Here is a 23,507-nt window from a genome sequence, read left to right on the forward strand (position 1 = left end):
CCCTGCCTTAGAAAACTTTTAACGAGAACCAGATGTGGCGGCTGCTGTCGAATTTTCTCAGAGCCGGTGATTGGTCCCCCGCGTCGGGCCGCAGCCAGTCAGCGCGCTGGGAGGGCCGGGAGGCCCGCCCCGCCCCGGCACCCGCGGGTATCCAGGTTGGAGGCTGGAGCCGAGCGCCTAGTGGGCTGGCGGGCCAGGACGCACTGTGCGGCGGCAGCCCGGGGCCGAACGAGCATGCGGGGGGACCGGGCAGCTGGGCTGCGGGCGCTGTTGGCGCCACCGCCGCCGTGGCTGCTGCTGCTGGTGCTGTCCCAGGCCGCGGCGCTGCAGCCAAGCGAGCTCTTCCCCTATGGGCAGTTCCAGGGGGACCAGCTCCTGAAGGAAGGCGACGACGAAAGTTCAGCCGCGGTGAAGCTGGCCAGTCCCCTGCGCTTCTACGACGCCCAGTTCAGCTACCTCTACGTAAGTTCGGCCTCCTCTGGGTGCGGGACTCCGCAGATTTCTCGCAGCTTCTTCCCAGGGGCCCATGTAGTGTGGATCTCACCGAACCCCTGCCTTCGGAGGGGAGGAAATAGTACACAGGCTTTGCTGTCCCGGAGCGCCCCAGGGGTGGGACCTGGCTTTGCAGCGGTACTGCTGCCGGACCCTCTGCTTTTCCATATGTCGAGTGAGAGAGCATGAACTGTTCGCGGCCACACGAGCGTCCCGGGCAGAAAAGAAGGTAGGGTTGCTAGGGCAGCCAGCGGGGTTTGCAGTTAGGTCAGTGCACGTCTGTAGAGCTAGGATGCTCCCTCCTCGACCCTGGAGGTTTTCTCCAGGGTTGTGCGGAAAGTGAGAAAATATGCGAACGAGCTTTAGGGCTCCTGGACCTATTGCATCGCGCTATAGGGTAGGAGTGGGCAGGTGGGACACAGGTTGAAGCTGTCCGGGTCTCCCTGAAACAGGAGTCAGCCTACCAAGCTGTGGGGAAGAGGGAGCTTCAAGCCCCGATCCTCCATGAGAGGCAGGGTGAGCGCTCACGTCTAGACCTTGGTGGTCGCCTGTGGACTTGTTGTAGAGTAAGCGACCGCCAGTCACCTTTTGTCTCCTTCCTTTCCCAGGTGGGCACCAACGGCATCATCTCCACCCAGGACTTCCCCAGAGAGACCCAGTATGTGGACGATGGTTTCCCCACGGACTTCCCGGCCATCGCTCCCTTTCTGGCCGACATCGACACGAGCCAGGGCAGGGGCAGGATCCTGTACCGTGAGGACAAGGGTCCGAAAGTGCTGGGCCTGGCCGCCCGCTACGTGCGCGCAGGCTTCCCGCGCGCTGCAGCCTCTGACTTCACCCCCACCCACGCCTTCTTGGCCACCTGGGAGAAGGTGGGCGCCTACGAGGAGGTCAGGCTCGGGACGCCACCCTCGGGAGAGGTAAGTGGCAAGGGATGCTTGGCTGCTGAGCCAGTTGAGGGATGGGCCTGAATTCTGGGCTGGAACCCAGGGACTGGCTTGGAGCCACTTTTTCTGAATCTGCTCTTGAGCTGAACCTGACGTATCTCTTGATGGCAGCAGGGCTGACATGGCTTGGAAGTGAAGCCTTCAGGCTTCCACCGAGGGTCTGAGGGGTGGTGCCTTTTAGCAAGGAAAGTACTTAGAGGGCCCTAGTGCAGATGCCATGCGGAAGCCCTCAGAGCACAAGGCGGGTTGCTGTTTGGTTGTTTATTTTTAGAATCACCTCTAAGTATACAAGAAGAATTTCTAATTATATGTTCATTGAAAGAGAAACATAAGCAAATACAAGCAATTTATAAAAGAACAACCTTTCATTTTCCTACCACTCAAAGATAACTACTGTTAAACATTTTCCTGTGTATATTCCAGATTTTTTTTTCCTATCAATATCTGTATTTATGTCATTTTCTCTACCAATGATGGGTTCACAGTGTACATACTGTTTTGTAGCCTACTTTCCCCCCACTAAATAGTATATGGTAAATATGTCTCAGTGTCAGTAAATCTATTTCTACAATGTAATTTATAAAGTCTGCATAATATTCCAACCAGTGGATTTACCACTGTATCCAGTGGTTATTAAGGTTATTTCCAATTTTCATCATTATAAATAATTTTGTGAAGCCCTTTTTTAAAGCTAAATCTTTGTGCATATCCTTAGTTGACATTCCAGGGTGTGGAATTGGTGGGCCAGAGGGATGCACTTTTTATAAGATTCTTGATAGCTTTTGCCAACTTGCTCTCCAGGTTTACATGCCCCCTAGTTTACAGGAGACTGTCTTTAATTAATTTTATAGTCTCTACCTGAGGAAAAAACCCAAGCTCCCAGTCTTTGGGCTTGCAGCAACATTTAAACTACTCCAAGTGGACATCAGGTGGGGCCAGAGTAGCTCAGCAACTGATAAACTGCCTCCTTCCTGGAATAGATAGGACTTCCTCCCATGAAATTAAACCTGAATCTAAAATGTCATACTTCAAGGGCTAAAACACTTAAAACTTACTTCTATTTTAACTCATCACAGTGTTTTTAACTATAGAAAGATGGCATATCTCCTCCCTGAGAGATTAAGTAGCTTGCCCACTCTCACTGAGTAGTTCAAGATGGTAGCCATTCTTACGTGTTCTGTAAGAGAAATATTTCCTAAAGGCTGTATTAAGCAAAGGAGATTTAGAAATAAAAATTGATTGACATTATAATTATTTTTGTCATTCTTTTTTTTTTTTTTTTTTTTTGGTCAGGCAACATCTAGTTTTGTTTGTTAATTTTTAAAAAATGCCTGGTTTGACATTTTAACTATTCAACTCAACAGAATACATTCAGTTCAAACAGATATATTGAGCACCTCCTTTGTGCAGGGCATTGGGCTAGGTGGAGAGTTGGAGAAAGTTAAATAAGGTCAGGCCCCCACCATTAGGTTGTATTCATTCATTTATTTTTGCTTATACATTTGAAACACATCTAAAATTAAGTATAACATAACTATAATAAAAAATTTAGAAAAGAAAATAAACATTATTTATAATTTCACTAACCAGAGGTCACCACTGCTAATAGTTTATTTTCTTCCCATCTTTTTTCTAAACATATATCTTATATGTGGCATATTCATATATGACTGTATAAGTAATTTACATTTAAACATAGTTGAGGTTTATTCATCCAATTAATCTTTTTTGCACACTTACTGTATGTCAGCACTGATATAGACATACTCTTTACTCCCAAGGATCTTGTAATTTAGTAGGGATTGATTTTTTTTTTAAGATTATTTATTTATTTATTTTTAGAGAAGGGGAAGCGAGGGAGAAAGAGAGGGAGAGAAATAGCAATGTGTGGTTCCCTCTCGCGTGCCCCTTACTGGGGGGACCTGGCCTGCAACCCAGGCATGTGCCCTGACTGGGAATTGAACCAGTGACCTTTGGTTCACAGGCTGGCGCTCAGCCCACTGAGCCACACCAGCCAGAATGTGATTATTATTCAACGTGATAAGTGTAATCGCATTTTGACTTATGGAGACTAACTCTCCCCCTCCCTGGTTAAGGGTCTCAATCGGGGAAGGTTTCCGTGAAGAGGCAGCTTTGAATCTGAGTTAAGCAGAGTAGAACACTCCCAAAAGAAGGATAGCATGTGACATATGTCCCATGTGCTGTGAAGTAGAATGTATTTGGGGCATTATGTGTGGTACACATTACTGAAGAAGACAGGTGGTGACACAAGAGGCTGGAAAGGCCATGGGGTGGGACAGATTATGTGGTGCTGAGAATTTGGACTGGGGTTTTTGTCAGTAGGCAGCCTTTGAAGGGTTTAAAGCAGGGGATTGATATTTTTTGTTAAGATTGCTCTTTCTGACTATACTGAAAAGGTGAGGGCACAAAGGAAAGATTGACTACTTAGACACTTATGATATAGGTTATTTATTTAAGTTATCTCGCTAATTCTGATAACAATATTTTATCATACTGTCTTCCCACAGCAATCCTACAAGATAAGTGCCACATGACTTCTTGTTTACATTTGACAGATGACAGCAAATAGAAATTAAAAGTATTGTCCAAAAATCTTTTCTTAGTGAGGCAAAGGTAGGTTTAGAATTCAGATTTCTTCATTCTTCGGTTTTTTTAAAATTGCTTTTGCCCAGACTTTTTTCATGCAAGACCCATTTCCTTGGCACATGGGATGAAGGAAGACACAACAATAATTGTGCCTTTTCCTCAGACTTTCAGTAAATAAGGCTGGAGTTTTAGTGTCTTGATGTGATCTTAGTACCAGAAGAATCCTTGGAACCATATTGCATTCAAAGGAAGAATGAACTGGGAATGAAATCTGCTGCCAAGGCCACTGCTGAATCAAATTAGTATTCCAATACTCTGGAGGGAATCAGCTGTTTCTGTCTTACTTTTTCAACACAGAATAGAAAGACAAAATTGAGTGAGATGAATAAGGGAAAGGAATAGTTGTGCGGAAGCTCTAGGCTGATGAAATCATGCTAGAGTTTAAGTTCCACCTTTGTTAAGGCTTATTTGAAACTGAAAATTACAATATAGACTTGACTTTGTTAACTGTTTTTCTCAATTTCATCTGTAGTGTGGGAATAATGCTTCTCTTATCCAACTTGCCAGGTGGCTGTGAAAACAATGACAATAAAGATAATAAAAACATTTAGAAAGAAAAAGTATTTATGAAAGGTTATCCAGTGATTTTGGAAACAGTGATTCAGTCTCAGCCTTAGTTTCCTAAGCTGCGAAGTAGAGTAGCACAGCCTACCTTGCAGGATTGTTGGGAGAATTAACTAAGGTGAGGTTTTCCATAGCTACTGTAGTCTCTTAGACTTAACTGGTGTGGATGCTCAGCCAATCCATGTTCCCCTTCATTGGCTTGGTGAGACCAGGTTCTGGCTCTTCCATTTCTCTGCCTTGTAAGGATGCTGTGATGTAAGTCCTTTACATAAGGACTCTCTAAGTACAAGGTTTTCCAAACTGCAGTTTCCGTCTAGGCTTTTTTGGGTGGGGAGTGCAGGAAGATTTGTAGATTCCATCTCTCTTCCACTTTTCTAATTAAAATCAATCTTCAGACATTGCCATATGCTGAGTTGGCTTCAGAGTTTGTTTCATTTAGAAAGGAGATGAGGATTCTGTTTAGAGAGAGAATGTTTTTTCAATTACCCGTGTTGAAGGGTGTTGTGAATACTTTAAAGAGCTCTGTGACTTGAGTTCTTGTTCTAATAGTTTTTTTGGAGGTAGATTTTGGCAAGTAATCTACTTTGCTTGCAGGAGTTCTACATGGCTTTCTTAAACCTTGGCATATTAACCTCATGTTGCAAAGTTCCTGGAAACTTGAAGATATCAGAGGAATGGCATCTTTACCACTTAATTTCAGTTGTCCTTTCTCTCTGAATATTCATGGTGGGTGTGACAGGATGTGTTAGCTGATATTGCAGGGATGTCAAGATGTAAGTGCATCTAAAAATATGAACAAATAGTGTTTATCAGTTCAGTTAATCTGAGATTCCTCAAGCTGTCATAGGTAGCTCACAGAGCAAAGAAGTCACGGTATTGACATTGAAAGGACTTATTTACGGGAGACATAAAGAGGGCTAGTGTTTACTTTTGCTGTGTTTTTTGGGGAAGGGGAGTATTGTGTGGTTGTTGTTTGAGGGATGGGGTTTATAGAGAACTGGTTACACAGATCTGTGTGGTACGAGGAATGTTTTGTTGACCTAAATTTTAAGTTGAGCTGAAAGATGGATCTTGATAATGAGGCAGCGGGAGAGGTTGATCTGAGTTAGGGTGTGGGAAGAGGCTGGGAGAGCTGAGGCTGGAGAAATGGATGAAGGAGCCATGGGGCAGTAACACAGGATGAGCAGAAGGTTGCCCACTGGAGGCCTCAGTGTAGGGACTGAGGTATGCTGACTTGTTTAAAAAGGGTGATAGTCATTGATAGAGGGTGTTGGATCCACAGAGAGGATGAGAGGAAAAAGCAGGGCTTTGTTGTAGTTTTTTGACTTCTGGAGCTGACGTTCAGAAAAGAGGAGGTCTGCAGTGTACCCGAAAGCGTTTAACCAGAGTCTGAGATGGAGCTATGAAGACATACACAGGGAGACACATGAGGAAATTGGTTAAAGAAATGCTGAAGTTTTGCCAAAGACTAAAGGTCAGAAAGGATATGAGAGCACTGAGCATTTATCTTTGAATTTTGGGCAGGATTTATAGGATTTAAGACAGAAAATGAATGAGGGAAAATCGTGCATGTGATGGTGCCATGCAGGTAACGGAAGACGGAGAATTACACCAAGAACAGAGGCTGGTGCTGGCCCCGAACCCTGGGGGCCAGAAGTCGGTGAAGCTGCAGCTGCAGAGTGCGGACGACCCTAAGGAAGAGAGAAAAGAGAATGCGATGACCCATTGGAAGTCATTCTGCTGATTGATTTTCGTTGTAATTTTTGTAGGCCACTATAGGCAAATCCCTTCGGGACAGGGATGGCATTGTTCTGATTTTTTGCCAGGTGACTGAAATTAATTAAATGGATTGCAAAAATTAGAAACTCAGAGATGGGCTTGTTTTACATCCAGCGGCTCAGCTCTGCCGAGTTTCAAGGCAACAGTCCCTGGTGACATCCTATACCTGGAAAGGAGTTAGACTCCTGCCTGCTTTCTGCCGTGGGCTCTGGCTTTTCTCTCTTTCTGATAACAGGATGGCGGAAGCCTTGAAGCCTGGCAGCCACTGACCCTGATCCTCTCATGCTACTCCTCTGGCCGTGGAGGCCCCTCTCTCCTCTCTGGGGTCCTGGAGGAGCTGGGAACCTGTGACCCTTTTGTAGGGTTTGGCAGCCCATCTGAAGGTTTCCCCTCAGAGACAGAGCATGCGGGGTTCTTGCAAAGGTTTGTCTGCAGGAATGTGAAGACCTTTCCGGTCTGGAAACCAGTCAAGGAGTGCTTCGGGGGAGGAGCAGCCCCTCAGGACTTGTGAAGGCCACTCTTTAGCAATGAGGTGTAGAGTTTTATGGAACTGGATGAGAACTTTAAAGGTGATCATTTGTGTGGGGGTGGTTTTTAAGTAGCTAAACTTCTGGCGAATACTTTGGGATCCTAAATTCTATTTTAAATTCTTCTTTAATTTGCCTTTATTTAAACATTTGTCACCTGTAATAAGTGCTTGTCTCAGGGATGGCTGATAAAAGACATTGAGTAAATTTTTATTGAAGTGAATTTGTTGACTGACTGAAAGAATGACTGAAATAAAGTGCTAAATGCCCAGACCCCAGTAAAAAAGTCAGACTCTCCTCTTCCCAGCTCTGTTTACTTTTCCCCTCTTCTCCTCCCCCATCCCCTTTAATTCCTTCACAATCTATAGGCCTTCCTTATCTCATAGAATTTCTCTAAACTTAGAACCAGGATTCCTTCCTATCTCACGTTTATTGTGGGCAATCAATTCCAGGAGCTTTGAAAGCTTAGCTTTTAGAAACATTCTTTCTCCTTCTGTGAGGACTTTTCTTTCCCTAGATGAACTTTTATTTATTTCGGACTAAAATAAAACTCAGAAGTTATTGAATCCACATTAATTGATAATGTAGAACATGTTATGTATAGACATATTGCAGAACAGTCTTTGTTTATATTTGACAGAAGTTCAGGCTTCCCAACTTTGAGAAATTCTAGAAAACATGTTTTGCCTTTTTTTCTTGTTGTTGAAAAACTCAAGCTTTGCTGATGAAACAATTAACAACTACAACAAAAACAAATATACTAGCCCTCACCCCTTAACTCTATAAGTTTGTGAACTTAAAGCAAAGAGCAAAGTGAAGCAAGGAGACCTTTTCAACGTTAGAGACTGAAAGAAAGGTTGTGTATAATTTTGCTTTTTCTTGGAAAACATTAAAAACCTGTGTGTTTTGTCTTATAAACAAAACCTCAAAACTATGCTTTGAAATTAAACATTTATAGGAAGAATTAACCTTTGGAGAGACCTTGAGCACTATACAGAGGACCCAAGACAGAATGAAACGCAGGGTGCATTCCTCTTGTTTGTTGTTTTATTTAGTAAACTGTGATGTTCTTCGTTGTGCCTAATTTTGACAGTCTAGCAAGATGGGGTGATATCACTCCTATCAGTAGATAATGTGTCTGGGAGTCACATTATTTAAAAAGCAGTGGTACTTATAAATACCTCCCAAGGTCCCTATTAAATTGTAAAAGGAGTGGGACTTAGTGAGAGAGATGTTCTCAGAGTCCTCAATATAACATCTTTTTAAGATAATCAAGCGCCATTAACAGATCATTTTGGTGGGGTGGGAGGAGATAGCTGAATGTAGACAAAGGCCAAAAAAAAAAAATAGTGTCTTGTTGAAAATATGAGAGTAAATTGAACTTTAATGAGTGATTCTATAATGACCTGCGCGGGTGTTGAGTTTGTGGCTAATTCAGCTCCGGGTCTCTCTGGTCTGCTTGGGCTCCTGCTGTGTTTATTGACATTCCTAGGGCCTCCCTATGCCTGCGCCTACCCTACCCCGAGGTGAGGCCTTGGGCATACGCCTTGGGCACACGCCCTCGCCCTCCGTAGTCTCTTCTCCTTCTTTCAGGGACTCTGCTAGAATTCTAGCCATGGCTGTTTCCCTCTCCTAAACTGTGAGACCGTCCTGGGCACAAGCTCCTTTGCTTCTTCAGCACCAGGTATAATGTCTGGTGCTTAAAAGGCACTTGGTTGATTGAATTACTCTACAAATGAATCAGTAAGTGGAGATTATAAACACATAAACAGCTAACCAGGCAAAATGAGGTGAATACTAACTAGAAACACACAGTGGTGTTATGGAGGGTCAGGGGACAGAAATAAGTCGACATGGAATCACACGGGGGGGCAGCACTGGAAAGTTAGGAGGGTTTTCAGCACAGGGAAACATGGACAAAAGTACAGAAGCATCAGAGTACACAGGACTTGTGGGGAACATTAAAAAGTCTGATGGAGATACAGCAAATGTGAGCCTAGGAGGAACGTTCGGGGCAGGTTCCACATCACCTTGAATGGCTTGCTAAGGAGCAGTTAGAGTGGTCTAGTGGTACAGGACACGAACTCTGCTCTCTGGCTGGCCTGCCACCGTGAGCTAGCTGCCTGGTGTTGGGCAGATTTGTTAGCCCCTGTGTTTCTCTTTCCTTATCTATAACTCTGGTGCTGGTGTGAAAAGATTGATGGAAGAGAAAAGGGAATGAAGCTGTAAGAACAGTAAGGAGGACTCTTGATCAGCCAGCACCTAACGTGGTACCTGCCCACAGGGGGCAGTCAGTAAATAGGCGAATGAATGAATGAACCAGATGAGTGCCCAGGGCAGTAAACTAGAGCAGTAGGGGTGGGAATGGATGAGGACCGTTTGCTACTTGCTCTCAACTCTGAAAGAGGTTGGGATGGGAGAAGTTTGAAACCTTAAGAGATATTATTTTTTTAACTTGAGTTTTTACCTATGCATATTTCAACTATTAATATAAATTGATAAAAGACGATTATAATAACATAGCTTATAAAATTATATTGTAACTTGAAGAGCAAATTTAAAAGAATAGCATGTATAAAAACAATTTGGAGAAATTCTAGGAAGAAGGAAAACCCTTTGTACTTTATGATGCTTTGCTTGCATTGTCTTTTTGTTTGTTTGTTTTATTAAGAATATTTTCTTTTCTTTTTCACAGTTGAATACTTTCCAGGCAGTCTTGGCATCTGATGAGTCTGATACCTACGCCCTCTTTCTTTATCCTGCCAACGGCCTTCAGTTCTTTGGAACTCGCCCCAAAGAGGCCTATAATGTCCAGCTCAAGCTTCCAGCCCGGGTGGGCTTCTGCCAAGGAGACACCGATGACCCAAAGAAAGAAGGAGCATATTTCAGCTTGACTAGCACTGAACAGTCTGTGAAAAATCTCTACCAGTAAGTACCATAGGGCTTAAACCCTTTCCTGTTGGAATGTATGGACCCTTAGGAGCTACCCAAGCTTGAGTGGCCATAAGACCATGAAATAGCATCTTGGTGGCTTCCAAGCAAGGCATCAGGTCAAAACCAGGACTAGACTAGACACTGAGAGGCACGAGTTCACCAGATATAAAAGGTGCTTTATTTTTCTTGCCCTATTGGCTAAAGATACTTGAAACAGAACTGTGTGTGCATGTGTTTGCAGAGCCACTGAAGCTTGCTATGGAAAACATGGCTCTTGGAACCACATAAAAATACCCAGTAATATAACTGCCCAGACTGAAGTTTTTCAGGTTAATTATTCCACAGAAGGAGATGTTGTGATTTTAGTCTTTTGGACAGATAATGTGTTAAAAGTTAAAAGAGTAATTTGGGGAACAAACAGACTGGTAGGTTTTTAGAAGTCTTAGGATTTCTCTGTGACTTTATTATCTAAAATCGCACTGACTGGTTTTCCCTGGGGTGGCCAGGACTGACCAGGCGCCTTCCTCGGCCCCGTGAACGGCTTACTCTGCTCGTGCAGCCCTAAGCCCTTTTCCTTTTTGTCCTTCCACATCAAGCCAGCATAGGGGTTAGCACCTGTGGAAGTTCATTAATTTCAGGGCTTTAAATTTTTTTTTTGTTTGTTTTTATTCCTTTCCTGAATACTGATCTAGAAACTAGACAGAACACATATGGCTACTGAACTTCCCTTCCTGCCTCTCAGTTTCACCCCATATTCCCAGGAACTGGGACATGTTACATGTTTGCCTGTCATCTGCTCTGTTCAGCTTACAGAGAGCGGGCCCTACTACCAAATGTGTTACTCGAGCTAACATTTATCGAGAGCCTCCTATTTGCCAAACATTGTGCTAAACACATTCTAGACGCTGTCTTAATTAAAACTCACAAGAATCCCAGGAAGTAAGTTATACTCTTTTCTCAATTTGACAAATGAGCTTAGGAAAGTTATGTTGCCTATAATTTCAGTTAATAAGTCGCAAAGCCAAAATCAAGCACAAGGTTGGAACTCTGAACTGCTTATTATATGCTAAATCCTTTATGGTTTTCTTTTCCATTCTTATGATCCACGTTGGGCATCTTTAGGTCTCCATCCAGGCTGCCTTTTAGTCTAGACTCTGGAGAAAACTTAGCTCCCTGCTTTTTCCCCTTGGGTCTGACCCGACTCTTTAACCCTGGAGGCCACAGAGTCTCTGCTCCTCAGATACTGAGGAAAGCTCACAGGGTGCCAAGCGCTTGAAAGACAAAAAGGTCTAAGGCACAGGCCCTGAACTAACAACTTGCCCTCTGGTAGTGCTGACAGACAAATAGATCAATTCCAGAGAATTAGAATAAGTGCTAACATCATACAGGGCACTGGAGGTGTAGGGGGCCAAAAAGCCGGTTGGAAGAGCAGTTGTGCTTCCCCACCACAATCATAAAGGGCCCCCAGAACACGAACACACACACACACACACACACACACACACCACACACACACTTACCTCCTTTCATGCCTTCTCTCATTTTTATCTTTGATGTTTCCCAGAAATCCCTGAGCTGCTTGATGAGAGCAAAGTAGTTGTGGGGCCAAAATGATTAACAGAGGGGTTTTTCTTTAAGTGTAACTCATGGTTAATATTAAAAAATAAAATAAATTACAAACAATGCACAATGATGTGAAATAAAAGTAAAAATTACCCAGTATTACTACTTCAAGTGATAGCTAGTATTAATAGTCCTTCCAGTATTTTAGGTATATGTTAAAAAAAAAAAAAAAAAGATTTTATTTATTTTTAGAGAGAAGGGAAGGAAAGGAGAAAGAGAGGAAGAGAAACATCAATGTGTGGTTGCCTCTTGAGCACCCCCTCCTGAGGACCTGGCCTGCAACCCAGGCATGTGCCCTGACTGGGAATTGAACTGATGACCCTGTGATTCACAGGCCGGCACTCGATCCACTGAGCCACACCAGCCAGGGCTATATGAAAAAATAATTAAAAGCTAAAATGATTCTTTTGCTATACATGGGCCATTTTCCCATTTATCACAGTTTTATAAGCCTCTTCCAGTACAATATCTGTTTATATTATCATTTTAAAGTTATAAAACATGGCAAAATATATCCTATATTATTAAGACAATAATTTATCGGAGAACATTTAATCTGTTTCTGGTTTTTCCTTTTATAAATGTCATTGCAGTAAATAGCATAATATACAGAGTGGGACAAAAGTAGATCACAGTTGTGACTATGTGAAACAGAGTTTATTTATTCTTGTATTATTTATTAATTAGTGTATTATTTTCCATGTAAGCAACTGTAAACCTACTTTTGCCTCACCCTGTACATTGTTCAGACTCTCATTTCTCTTAAAAGTAGAATTGCTGAGAAAAGACATACTAAGCGTAGCATTTTGAAGTGAATTAACATATTGCCCTTCAGAAACATTGCACCAACTTATATCTTCACCAATAATGTAGGGCAGTGATTGACAGCACCTGTTCCCTATAAGCTTCTGTCTTTTGTAATATTTGTAATAAAAACTTAATAGGTATAAAATTTTCATATTTTTATTCTAATTTCTTTGATTACTAGTAAATCTGAACTCCTTTGCATATGATTAATAGTCATTCATCTGTCTTTTTTGTGACTTATCTGTTCATATCCTTTGCTATTTTCTATTGGAGTGTTTACAAAGAACTCTTATAAATAAGAAAAAAATATGATAAAGATCTCAGTCCTTGTATATGCTGTGAATTTTTTAATCCACTTGTTTATCTTTAAAGTTACTCATGACCTAGAAGTTATAAGTTGAGGGTTGTCAAAGTTATTGGTCTTTTCCTTTATTACTTTGGGTCTTGGTATTATTCTCAGAAAGGCCTTCTCTACCTCCAAATCATAGAAATGTTCCTCAATTAAATCATCTGTTTTACTTTTCATTATTTAAATTTTAAAAATATAGAAAAATGGAGAGAGTAGCTAGACGAACATCCAAGTGCTTGTAATAGAGATTCAAGCTGTGGACACTTTGCCATATTCATAAATTTTTTTCTTTTTTGCTTAAGTATTTTAAAGTAAGTCACACACATCATGCCATTCCCTCCTAAATGCTTTGGCATACATCTCTAAAGAATTAAGTTACTTTCCTAGTCAGTGGAATCTCTCTCTCCCTCAAACTTGTTTCATCATTATAAGCTCAAAGGTCATAAATTATGTAAGTCATAGTGTGTTTGTCATAAATCTTCTGAAAATTTAAGTGTGAATGCACAAATTTGCATTTTTTTAGATCCTCTTCTATCTCTTGGAAGACAATTGTTAAGTACTTATTATGTGCAGGGCCCCAAGCTAGGCATTTTATATGATTTTTTAACCTAATCCTCCTAACAACCCAGGGAGGATGACAGTGTTACCCCATTTTGTAGTCTTATTTTTCCTTTCTAGGAAATAATTGTTTCTATCACTAAGCTTTCCAAATGACTTTGGATTTTAGGATAAACTCAAATTGGTTACTTTCCCATCACGTACAATGACAAAAGCCAAGATAGTGATTTATATTTAATTAGGAGGATATTTTATTGAGCTTTTATCTGCCATAATTTGTATTTCCCCGCACTTTGAAGCTTTTATAGTTTTTTGCTTCTAACATCAAGAAAAAATTTCACAGCTGCCATACCGCTGATGTGATAATAAACTCAGTCTCCTCAGATCTTCAGGGTTCTCTCTTATCCCCTTCAGTGTTCCTTATTTGCTTGCCAAGAAACACCGACATTAATTCTCAGAACTTACCAACAATACATAGCATATTGCACAAAGAATCACAGTCTTGCTTTTTATATTCCTGTTTCCCTAAGTTAATTACAATAGCAGCAGCAGCAGCAACCACAATAACAAACACACACACACACACACACACACACACACACACACACACGCACACACACACACACAGGGGGAGAGAGAGAGATAGAGATGGGGTGGAGGTGGGGAGAGATTGAGAGAAATTCATTCTTGGAATGTATGGAAATATTGTTATAGAAACCCATATGAATATGATGAACACCTACCCAATGAGTGAAGTTCTCTTGTTATTATATGAGTCAATGAATTCTTTACTAACTTATTAGTTCATTAGCCCTTATTCCTCATTGAATGACTTTTAAGGAAATCCCATAGCCCGGAAGATTCTGAGTCAGGTATTTTGTGCATACACCAGAGGAATACACAAGCTGGTGTATTCAAGCTTGCTAGATCCTTGTTTGTTTGAGTTTTTTCTTATTTTTAGAAATCTTATATGTAGTTGTTCTGTTCAGAATGTATCATTGGCTCTGAAATAAATGATCATTGGGATATTTGGGAGACTGAATATCCCATGTTCTTCTGAAGTAGAATGAGCTCTTCATTTCCAGATATTTCTGAATACTTCTTACCAATGACCCATGGCATTTTTATTAAACTATTTTCTTATTTCCCCCTTAACTTTGTTCTGCATTTGCTCAGCATTTTAGACTTGTGCATTTGTATTTCTTTGAATTTTTTTTTTACATTGACTCACCATTCTCTGTGAATTAGTTAATTGATGAATTCACATGACTAAACAATGAAATGTCTTTAACATACTGTAGAGTAATGATACTACAGATGCTGATTGATTACACTGTATTTTTTGGACATCAAATAATTATTATTTTATAATAATGTAAAGCCCAAGTATGGAGCATGGGTTTTGATGCTTGTGTTGAGTCCAAGCTCTGTCAATTATGAAGATCAGTTAGCCTCTCAAAACCTATTTTCTCCCCTGTAAAATTGGGCATGGTAACTGCCCCTGCCTTGCAGATTATATTGAAGAATGTTAAGCACTTGGCACATAACTAACTCTTAAAAGCATGTAGTAGTTATTATCATTTAAGTGTTTGGCAAAAATTTTTCAGTATACATTTTCTTAAAAGTAGGAAAAAGATAAAATAGTCCCACATTCCTCTTTGTTTTCAGTCAGCCAGATTTTAGATGAAACATGGATTGTAGAGCAGATTATAACTTGATGGTCTAGCATTCTGTGAAACACAGCCTTTGAAAGTGAATTGTTTATATGAAATTTCAGTATAATCCTTTAAGTTAACATGTAGGTCTCATTTTATTTGGCTTTTCTGCACCATTGAAAACTGAATCTGATCTTGATAGCCTTTTAATTTTAAAATAAATTGCTCACCTTTGTAAGAAGGTGGGTAAATGGCCACTTTTATTACAATGCACCATTTCTTTTTGTTTAGACACAGCAACCTGGGGATTCCTGGAGTGTGGGCTTTTCATATCGGCAGCACATCCCCGTTGGACAATGTCAGACCAGCAACAGTCAGAGGAGTCCTTTCCAATGCCCGCTCTTTAGCGTCCCTGGAACATCCCTTCAGCCATGCTTCAGCCCTGGAAGGCAAGTACAGTGAGGACAATTTGGATGATTATGGTGAGAATGAGGAGGAAGTCGAATACCTCCTGAGTGAACCAGAGGAGGTGTTGAAAGGCCACAGCAGTATCAATGTTCTTTCCACTCAAAAGCTGATTCAAGGCCTGTAGGATGTGATATCTCTGCTCCCAACTCTGACATGGCCTCCCCTTGGCACGCAACACCTAGAAATATGCCATTCTACCCTGAAAGAGCATCTGCCACCTTGGATCCTCAAACCGAAGAGGGGAGGCACATGAAGGAGATAGAGGCCCCACATGCAAGAGGCCCAGTTGAGTTTTCTAACTAGCCAGGGACCAAGGACCTGGCTCCATCAGAGATAGAAGGAAATGCATTGAATCCTTCCCAGGGAGCCCCACCTCCCTGCCTTGAAAAGAGAAGTATCTGGCCTGACCCAGACAGAGGGGCCAGATACTTCAAAAAGGGATGTTCCTCCAGCTCATCCTGAATGGGAGGTAGTTCTGCCCAATTGCGCTGTTCCAGGTCACACAACACCATGGGATCATGGGCGGCACAAGGAAGGGGTGGCAGATGACAACAGTTCCAACACAGGGGTAAGTGGGTTACAAAACTGGGTGCTAAGATTCTACTTTTAAAAACTGGTTTTGCAGGGAGTCATGATCTTTCTCTCAGGCGAGTACGTGGAAAGTTTAGCAAAAAGAAGATTGGAACTGATTTTTAAAAGCATGTTTCAGGAGATAGAATATCTTTCCTTTGCCAAGCACATCTTGGCAGACAAGTTCTGTTTGGTCTCTTGACGATTAATAATATTTTTAAAAAATGGGCCTCATGAAGTGAGTGGGGAAGGACTGGCTTGCTTGTGCCAGCTACGCTCTCAAGTGTAATGAAGTATTTCAGTTTGAAAGTTCAGCAAAGGTAAAACATCCTGGGGCTTCGTGCACGTTACAGTGATGGCGGGCAGAAGACCTTAGTTTTAAGTGGCTGACATTCCAGATTCTAACTCTGTTATGGGACAACTCTTGTGTGCCCTTGGTGAGAACTACTTGGTGGTGTCTGGGAAAGGAGACCCATGGGGAAAGAAAATCGCTAAGCACCTGTGTCTTGTCATTTCTGGTTCATGGCTGTGCAGCTGTGGTATTCACCTCCCTGGAGCCTTGTCCTCATTTCATGACTCACTGACCAGGGTGAGTGGCTGGGAGAGAAATGCCGGGCGGAGGCAGTGGTTAATTAATACAGACATGGAGCCTGTGTCGCCTTCTCGTCCTAGCTGAGACTTGTCATGTCAGCTCTTTCTTCCCAGGCAGGGATGTAAACACGTGAATGGGAAACTGACCACAGAGTCAGTTATTCCATTTGTTCAGGGCCTGCTCATCTGACCTCTTACAGGAAAGAGGTCGGAGGTGGAGGCATTCTTCGGGACCTCTTTTTTTCCTTACCTTTTCTGTTTCCTATCCCTTTTGTGTTAAAAACATCCCTTTTATGATAAAAAAAAAAATAAGAGGGTCTTCGGGGTTCTTCTGCTGTGGTATTGAATGTGCTTGAAGAAATGCTTATTTCAGGAAGGAAGAAACTATTTTGTGATATTGTGTATGATTAGAAGGTGAGTGTTGGTGTCAGACTTAGGTTGAATCCTGGCTGCCACACTCCTTACTGGCAATTTATGCGAACCCCAAGCCTCAAATTGCTCCTAAATTTGTTAAGAGGATTAAATGAGATAATGAAATTCTTAGATTAGTGTTTGTACTAGTTGGTTCTCCACAAATGGTGGCTGCTATTACTAATTATAGAAAGCTTCCAGCAGTGGGGTGAGAAGGGGGCTGAGAATAAAGAAGAGGCTTCTGAAATGGTTGGGCCTTAATTTGTGCCTAAGGGTATAGTTTCGTCAAGTTGAAGATGTGAATTTTATTGGAAGGCTTCAGAACCTTCTGTCCCCCTTGACAATTTCCTGACTTTGCAGCATAAGTTTCATATATCTAAAGAAAACTTAAAGCTAATTATCAAAGATTTTTAGCAAGGGAGTTTTGAGGGAATACTGTATTTCTAAATGGTGCTTGTACTTGTGATTTCCTGCCCTGGGAAGAGGTTGGATTTCTGAAAGAGTGAAGAGGAAGGGGCTGCACCCTCTGCTTTGAGCTGGGAGAGGTTGAGTTTGCTGGAGTCACAGTGGAGGAGGCGTATGGAACTGGCCATGGAGAACAGAGGCGCGGCCTTAACCCCCCCGGGGCATGAACTATGGTATTTATCAGCTGCTGGACGGCGTCTGTTACTGACATCTTGGAAATGGCAAGATGCACATGAAAAAGCTGGTTAATACACTGAGACATTTAGAAAAAAAAAGTATAAGGTTTTGCACCTTGGATGAAAAAAAAGCAACCGCTATGTTAGAGAGAAGAGAGGAAAACCTTGAAAACTTGAAAGCAGGGAGGGAAAATAGGTGAGCCCTGTCTGTACCTCTGGTTTTAGGAGGACTGTGTGAAGTATGGAAACACGCAGTTGTGAGATACGTTTCGGGGGGAGGGGGCTCAGTGGACTTTTTTTCCCAGATGGAACACTTGCACCCTAGAGGTCTAGCAGGCAAAAGTGGACTTCCCCTGGGAAAGCTGGTGGGTAAGGGTAGGAGGGACACAGAGCGCTGCCTGCCAACTGCCCGGCCATGACCCATCCTGCATGGCTATTTCTACTGATGGAGTGAGAGTGTGGATTTTGGTGTGAGGTGAACTTAAGCTTGATTCCCAGCTCTGCTCTGTGGTTTGAGGTAAGACTTGTGCTCTATTTGGCCACCATTTTCCTCATTTCTAAAGTGGAAAATTTGTAGACTTCATTAAATCATTATGAGCATTAATAACAGGCACCAGAAGCACCTTGCCCAATGAATTTTAGTTTTCCCTTTAAGCTTCGTATTAGTCATCTTGCTAAAACATGAAATTAAGGTTTAGTTAAAGGCCCCCTCCTCCCACACCCCACCCCCCGGCCCCGCCAAATATCTCTCCTTCCTCTCATTTTAATTTTTTTTCCCCTTAGGGACTCTTTTTATAGACTTGTCTTTTTGCTGAGAAATCCAGATTCTTTTCAGGTCGTGTCTACACCAGGCACGAATGTCCCAATCACAAGCTAGTTCTGGCCTCAAGGATATTATCTGCTTTGTTCTGTTTTTATAGCCACAGAACCAGCAATAAAATGAGTGCACAAGCATCCTCTGAGGGGTCTTGTTTCTCCAGGCAGCACTAGGAACTTGTTGTCAAACCAAAACGTTGCCTGAGCACCTGCCATGTGCCGTCTCTGACTGAGGCACTAGCGGGAGTTTTGTTCGGAGGGCCCACGGGGGCGTGAGGAGGGGACTTGGCTGAAGACAGCCCTATCCCAGTCAGCCCTCAGGATTGCCCTGTGAGGTAGATACTATCCACCTTCCCATTGCATAGAGAAGGAAACTGAGGCCCGGAAATACTGAGTGACTGGCCTGAGTAAGAGGCAGGCCGAGACGACACGACCGTAAACTGAGAGGTAATGCAGGGAAGGGTGAGTCCCTGGGTGTCAAGTCAGGGAAGTCACTGTGAAGGAGGAAGAGCGTGGACCAGCCTTCAGGTCAGAGCCTGAGTTTAGAGAAGGAAAAAGTGGGGAAATATTCTGGACAAAGAGGTGATGAGAATGGAGGTATAGAGGTGAAGAGAGAGAGAGAGAATGTGAGCGAGCGGACGGGCGGGCGTGAGAGAGGAGCTGGCGGTGAGGGCCGCAGCTGGCTAGGGCAGGGCCTGCCTGCATGTCGGGGGCAGAAGGCGCAGGGGTCTTAGGTATTCTGCAGCCTGCTCAGGTGGTGCTATGAGGACCTAACCTCAGCCTGACTGATGAATGAGAAAGGAGAAGGGACACCTGGCTTTCAGAAAGCCCAGGTATTCACGCTCCATTGTGGGGACTGTCTTGTTTGTCCTTAGGTGGTAGTCATGCTGGGAAAGCCCGGGCGTGAACAGCTCTCCCCGTGGCTCCCCGCCCAGCTGCACCTGTGGCCGTGGGGCAGGCTGCAGGGATGCTGCGCGGGCCGCGGACCTGGGAGTGAATTGGAGTAGGCTCCCGGCCCCTCCCGGCCTTCCAGGCAGGAAGGCCCTCTCCGGCTGTCCCTCCAGGTTGCCGTGGGTCTGTGAACGGGAAGGGCCCCCCCGTACCTGTGAGAACCTGCGTGGGGGAGCCTGCTGGTGTCATGACAGCAGCTGCAAACCCCCATGTCCCAACCACGGCGCTAATAACTGTTTGCTCAAACAACACTGTTATGCACCCAACACATACATCAAAAATAAACAAACATGTAAAGTGGAGGAAAAAGCACACCACTGTTTTTTGTTATATATTTGGATGTGGTTTTTCTGACTAGTCTATCATTCTGGGAGGTGGGGAAACTTAGTAAAATCTGTACAGAGTGGAAATGTGGGCCCTTTTCCTGGCGGTGCCGGTAGAACTTGTTGACAGTCACTCCAGCCGCCCGGGGCAGCCCCGCACAGGAAGCCCTCCGTCCCCTTGTGTGGCACCATGAGCTCGGTTCTGTGCCTTGGAGCCTGCCTGCCTCCCTCATGGCCGGGCCGGAGCCCCGAGTGAAGGAGCGCAGGCAGGCCCAGGGCTGAAGACAAGTGCTTAAGTGTTTCTGGAAAAGTGAAGATAGAAGGATGCATCTGAACAGGTGCAGAGGAGAAATTTTCCGTTTTTGTGAAAAATACTCCGAGTTAAGGACAAGTGTCAAGTCCTTCGGCAGTGCCGTTGCTTTTCTTTTTCCTCGTATGTATCCTTGCCCTATTTTTTTTCTACTAAGGATATGTGAAGAGTAAAAAAGCATTCAATGGGAAAAAGAAATGAGATTTTAAAATCCTCTTAAGAATCCTTGAGCAAGTGCCTACCCTCAGTTAACAAAGCCTTTGCAGACTGAGTTCGTTCAAACTTGGCCAGCCTCCGCCCTCCCGCTGTCCTGAGATGCCGGCAGACCTGTCATTTTGACTCCATGACAGGAGCTCCCTGGCAGAAAGTGGGGTCCCCAGAGGGTCTGGCAGACGGCCTGCCCTGTCGGCAAATTCAGCAGAGAGGGCGCAGTGGAATAAAAACTATTTCTCAAAGTGTGAGCTCTAATCTATTTACATCTAATTCAACTGGGCTCCCTGTTTAAAATGCTGATTTCCACACAGGGCCTCCAGCTTCTGAACCAGAATCTGCATATTTAAAGCAGATTCCCTGGTGATTCCGAAGCCCACCACGCTTGAGTACTAGGCAGAAGGAAAAGAGCATGGGGTTCAGAGCCAGAGGATCGTGTAATCTCTATGGACCTCTGTTTTCTTATCTGTAAAATGGCAATAATATATCCTTACCAGGATAGGAAGAAGTGTGTGAAAATACATTCAAAACTATGATGGAAAGAGCATATAAATAACCACTGAAATAGAAAAAATATGCCACCTTGATTTTGGAGATGCTCAGGGCACTCTCATCCAGCTGGGATCGAGACATGGATTCCACACCTTCAAGGAGTTCAGCATCTTTGAAACTATCTGCAATTCCCAAAGAAAGCTGAGAAGTCACACTGTCCAGAAGTTTGGCTTTTCTTACCCTGTATAGAGAGCCACACACACGTGGGATGACATTTTTAGGACCAGCTCTCTGCCTTGGTCAGGGAAGTCACCTGCCTCTCGACCCCTGGGCTACTGCCACTAAAGGGTCTTCATGTTGCTTGCTTGTGCCTCTAGGCCTATGCAGGCCAGAAGCACAGAGATTCCCTTCTCAGCTGGCCAGGAATGAATGGGAGAGTATTCCCTGAAATCCCACCCACCCCAGGAGCTGCTAATTGGTCAAATGAAATTCATTAACCACATTAATGAACATTCTCTAACTCAGAAATAGTTTGTGAATATCCTGAACGCTGTCCTCAGTGGGGAGGAGCTGAGATGCAGATTCCTGGGCCCCCCATACAGAGTCTGAGTTGGTAGGCCTGAGGGGTGCTCTGGCAATTTGCATTTTTCCCAGGTCCCCAGGTGATTGTGATGCAATGCAGAATCCGTGGGTGCAATGCTGGGCTCCCTCTGCTTCGGTTGAATAGTAGTCTGCTGAGGGGGTAAGTCCTTGTCAGAGCTGGGTTGGAATTTTCCTCCCTAGAAGCTGTTGCTACAGCTGATCTTCCACAAACCTGCTCCTCTGCAACCTCCCTGTCTCAGTAAGTGGAGGCTCCAACCTTCCATCTTCCCACGCTTAGACTTGAATGTTGCTGTGGACTCCTCTTTCTTACTTTCTCTCCCTCCCCTGTATTCCCTCTCTGCCTTTCCTTTCTCTCTCTTTCTTTCTCCCTCTGTTTCTCATTCTCCCTTCCCTCTCTTCTCTCCCTCCCTCCAACTTTCTTCCCTCCCCCACTCTCCCTCCACCCCCTCCAGCAGCAAACCGCATCAGGTCCACCTTGAAATATTTCAGGTCTGGTCCCTTCTCTTCCTCCCACCAGCACTTCCTACTACCAGCTTGCTCCTGAGGTACCTGGAGGTCTGCAGAGAACTGGGTTACTTCCCTGCCTTCTCTGTCCTCCCGCAGGCCCCACCTGCCTGACAGACAGACTGTCCCTGCCTCCACTCTCCTCCCCTCCTCAGGCCGCTGCCCAAAGGCCACCTTCTCCCAAGGCCTGAAGAGTGCAAGTTCACCTCCTCCCTCTTGTCCTTCCCAGAGTAAAGTTTCTGCACAGCCCTTGACAAAGCCCTCCACATTAGGTAATTCACCTGTCCGTGACTCCTGCCTCTGTGTAAGCCTCAGGACAGGAATAAAGTGTTTGTTATTCCTAGACCAGCACCGGGCCTGTAGCGAGTGCTCAATAAATATTTGTTGAATTATTGAACACATGAAAGGAAATTGCAACAAGTGTTTACTTTTCACCTAACAAGCCAACGCTGTGTTAAGTGAGCACCTCTGTGCATGAAGGCAGGCATGGAAAGGGGGTCCCAAAAGGAAGCCTTGTGTTCCCTCTGATTACGAGCGAGCCTACCTTTGTGCCCCGGTATAGGTATAGCCGTCCTGGGGCTGGAAGGCTGAGCTTGTGTGCCTGGCTAAGTTCCATCCTGAGAATGCAGTATTTCACACATGCACAACAACTAGTTTTAAAAAGACCCCAGGCCAGCTTACCAATAACTTTCAACCCATGATTTGTCTCTTTAGTCTTCCATGGGAGACTAACCATTATTTTTTGTTGTTAGACAAATGTAGTCTGCGTGCCAGTCAGTTTAAACTTTTACACAATTGCAGTTGTAAGCTGCTGGCTGCATTGCTGTGCCTCTCTTTTCACCCATATAAAAGCCATGCTTATGCCTAGTTTTGTTTTGTTTTTTAGTTAAATTAACCTAATTCTCCATATCTGCAGTCCTCCTCCAACCCGTGTTTCTGTTTCATAATCCGCTCTTAGAATGGGAATTGGGTTACAGAACAAGTCTTCACAAGGTAACAAATAGAGGGAATATACTGGGTTGGCCAAAAAGTCTGTGAGGCTTTTTCTGTATGATGGCTCTAGTAGTGTCCAGTTGTCTTTAACTTCATTTGAAACAATTTTGTTAGATTGTATTGTGACAGCTGACACACCAGTGTGCATTTAAAAAAAAAACTTTCTGTGCGGACATTTTAATATTGAATATGGAAGAAAATATGCAACATTTTTGGCGTAGTATGCTTTATTATATCAAGAAAGGTAAAAACACAATTGAAGCACACAAAAGATTTGTGCAGTGTATGGAGAAGGTGCTGTGACTGATTGAATATATCAAAAGTGGTTTGTGAAGTTTCTTGGTACTATTGACATTTTGGCCAAATCATTCTTTGCTGTGGGGCTGTCTTATGCATTGGAACACATTTAGCAGCACCCTTGGCCTTACCCACTAGAAGCCAGTAACGGGAGACAGCGGACACACTCAAAATATCCAAATCAATAAAGTTATGGATGAAAATGAAAAATGTGTTATTTTATGGAAAAAACCATATGGACTCTTTGGTCAACCCAATAATACAAATCCATCATTTCCTTAATTTGGGGCAGAACAATGTTAGAGCTTGGTTTTATTTTTACCCAAATTTACCTATGTGAGATTGCTTTTTCACTTTGGTGCTCAGAAATATATTAAGAAAAAAACATGATTTCTGACAAAGAGATGTGAGGAGAGGGTGTCATC

At 43.5% G+C, this 23,507-nt stretch overlaps 1 protein-coding gene across 1 annotated transcript in view; it reads left to right on the forward strand.

The window, feature by feature from the left end:
- Positions 1-206: 206 nt before the first annotated feature.
- NID2 (nidogen 2) overlaps positions 207-23,507 on the forward strand; it is a 54,107-nt gene continuing 30,806 nt past the window's right edge. The window contains 8 exon segments of the mRNA XM_054567568.1: positions 207-462; positions 1,101-1,412; positions 9,672-9,904; positions 15,194-15,456; positions 15,459-15,497; positions 15,579-15,784; positions 15,786-15,938; positions 19,233-19,248. Coding sequence (XP_054423543.1) covers positions 235-462; positions 1,101-1,412; positions 9,672-9,904; positions 15,194-15,456; positions 15,459-15,497; positions 15,579-15,784; positions 15,786-15,938; positions 19,233-19,248 — 1,450 coding nt within the window. The 5' untranslated portion in view covers positions 207-234.

The sequence above is a fragment of the Pteronotus mesoamericanus genome, unplaced genomic scaffold (assembly GCF_021234165.1).
Source record: "Pteronotus mesoamericanus isolate MK-2021 breed Mesoamerican mustached bat unplaced genomic scaffold, CSHL_Meso_final contig_182, whole genome shotgun sequence".
Taxonomy (NCBI): Eukaryota; Metazoa; Chordata; class Mammalia; order Chiroptera; family Mormoopidae; genus Pteronotus; species Pteronotus mesoamericanus.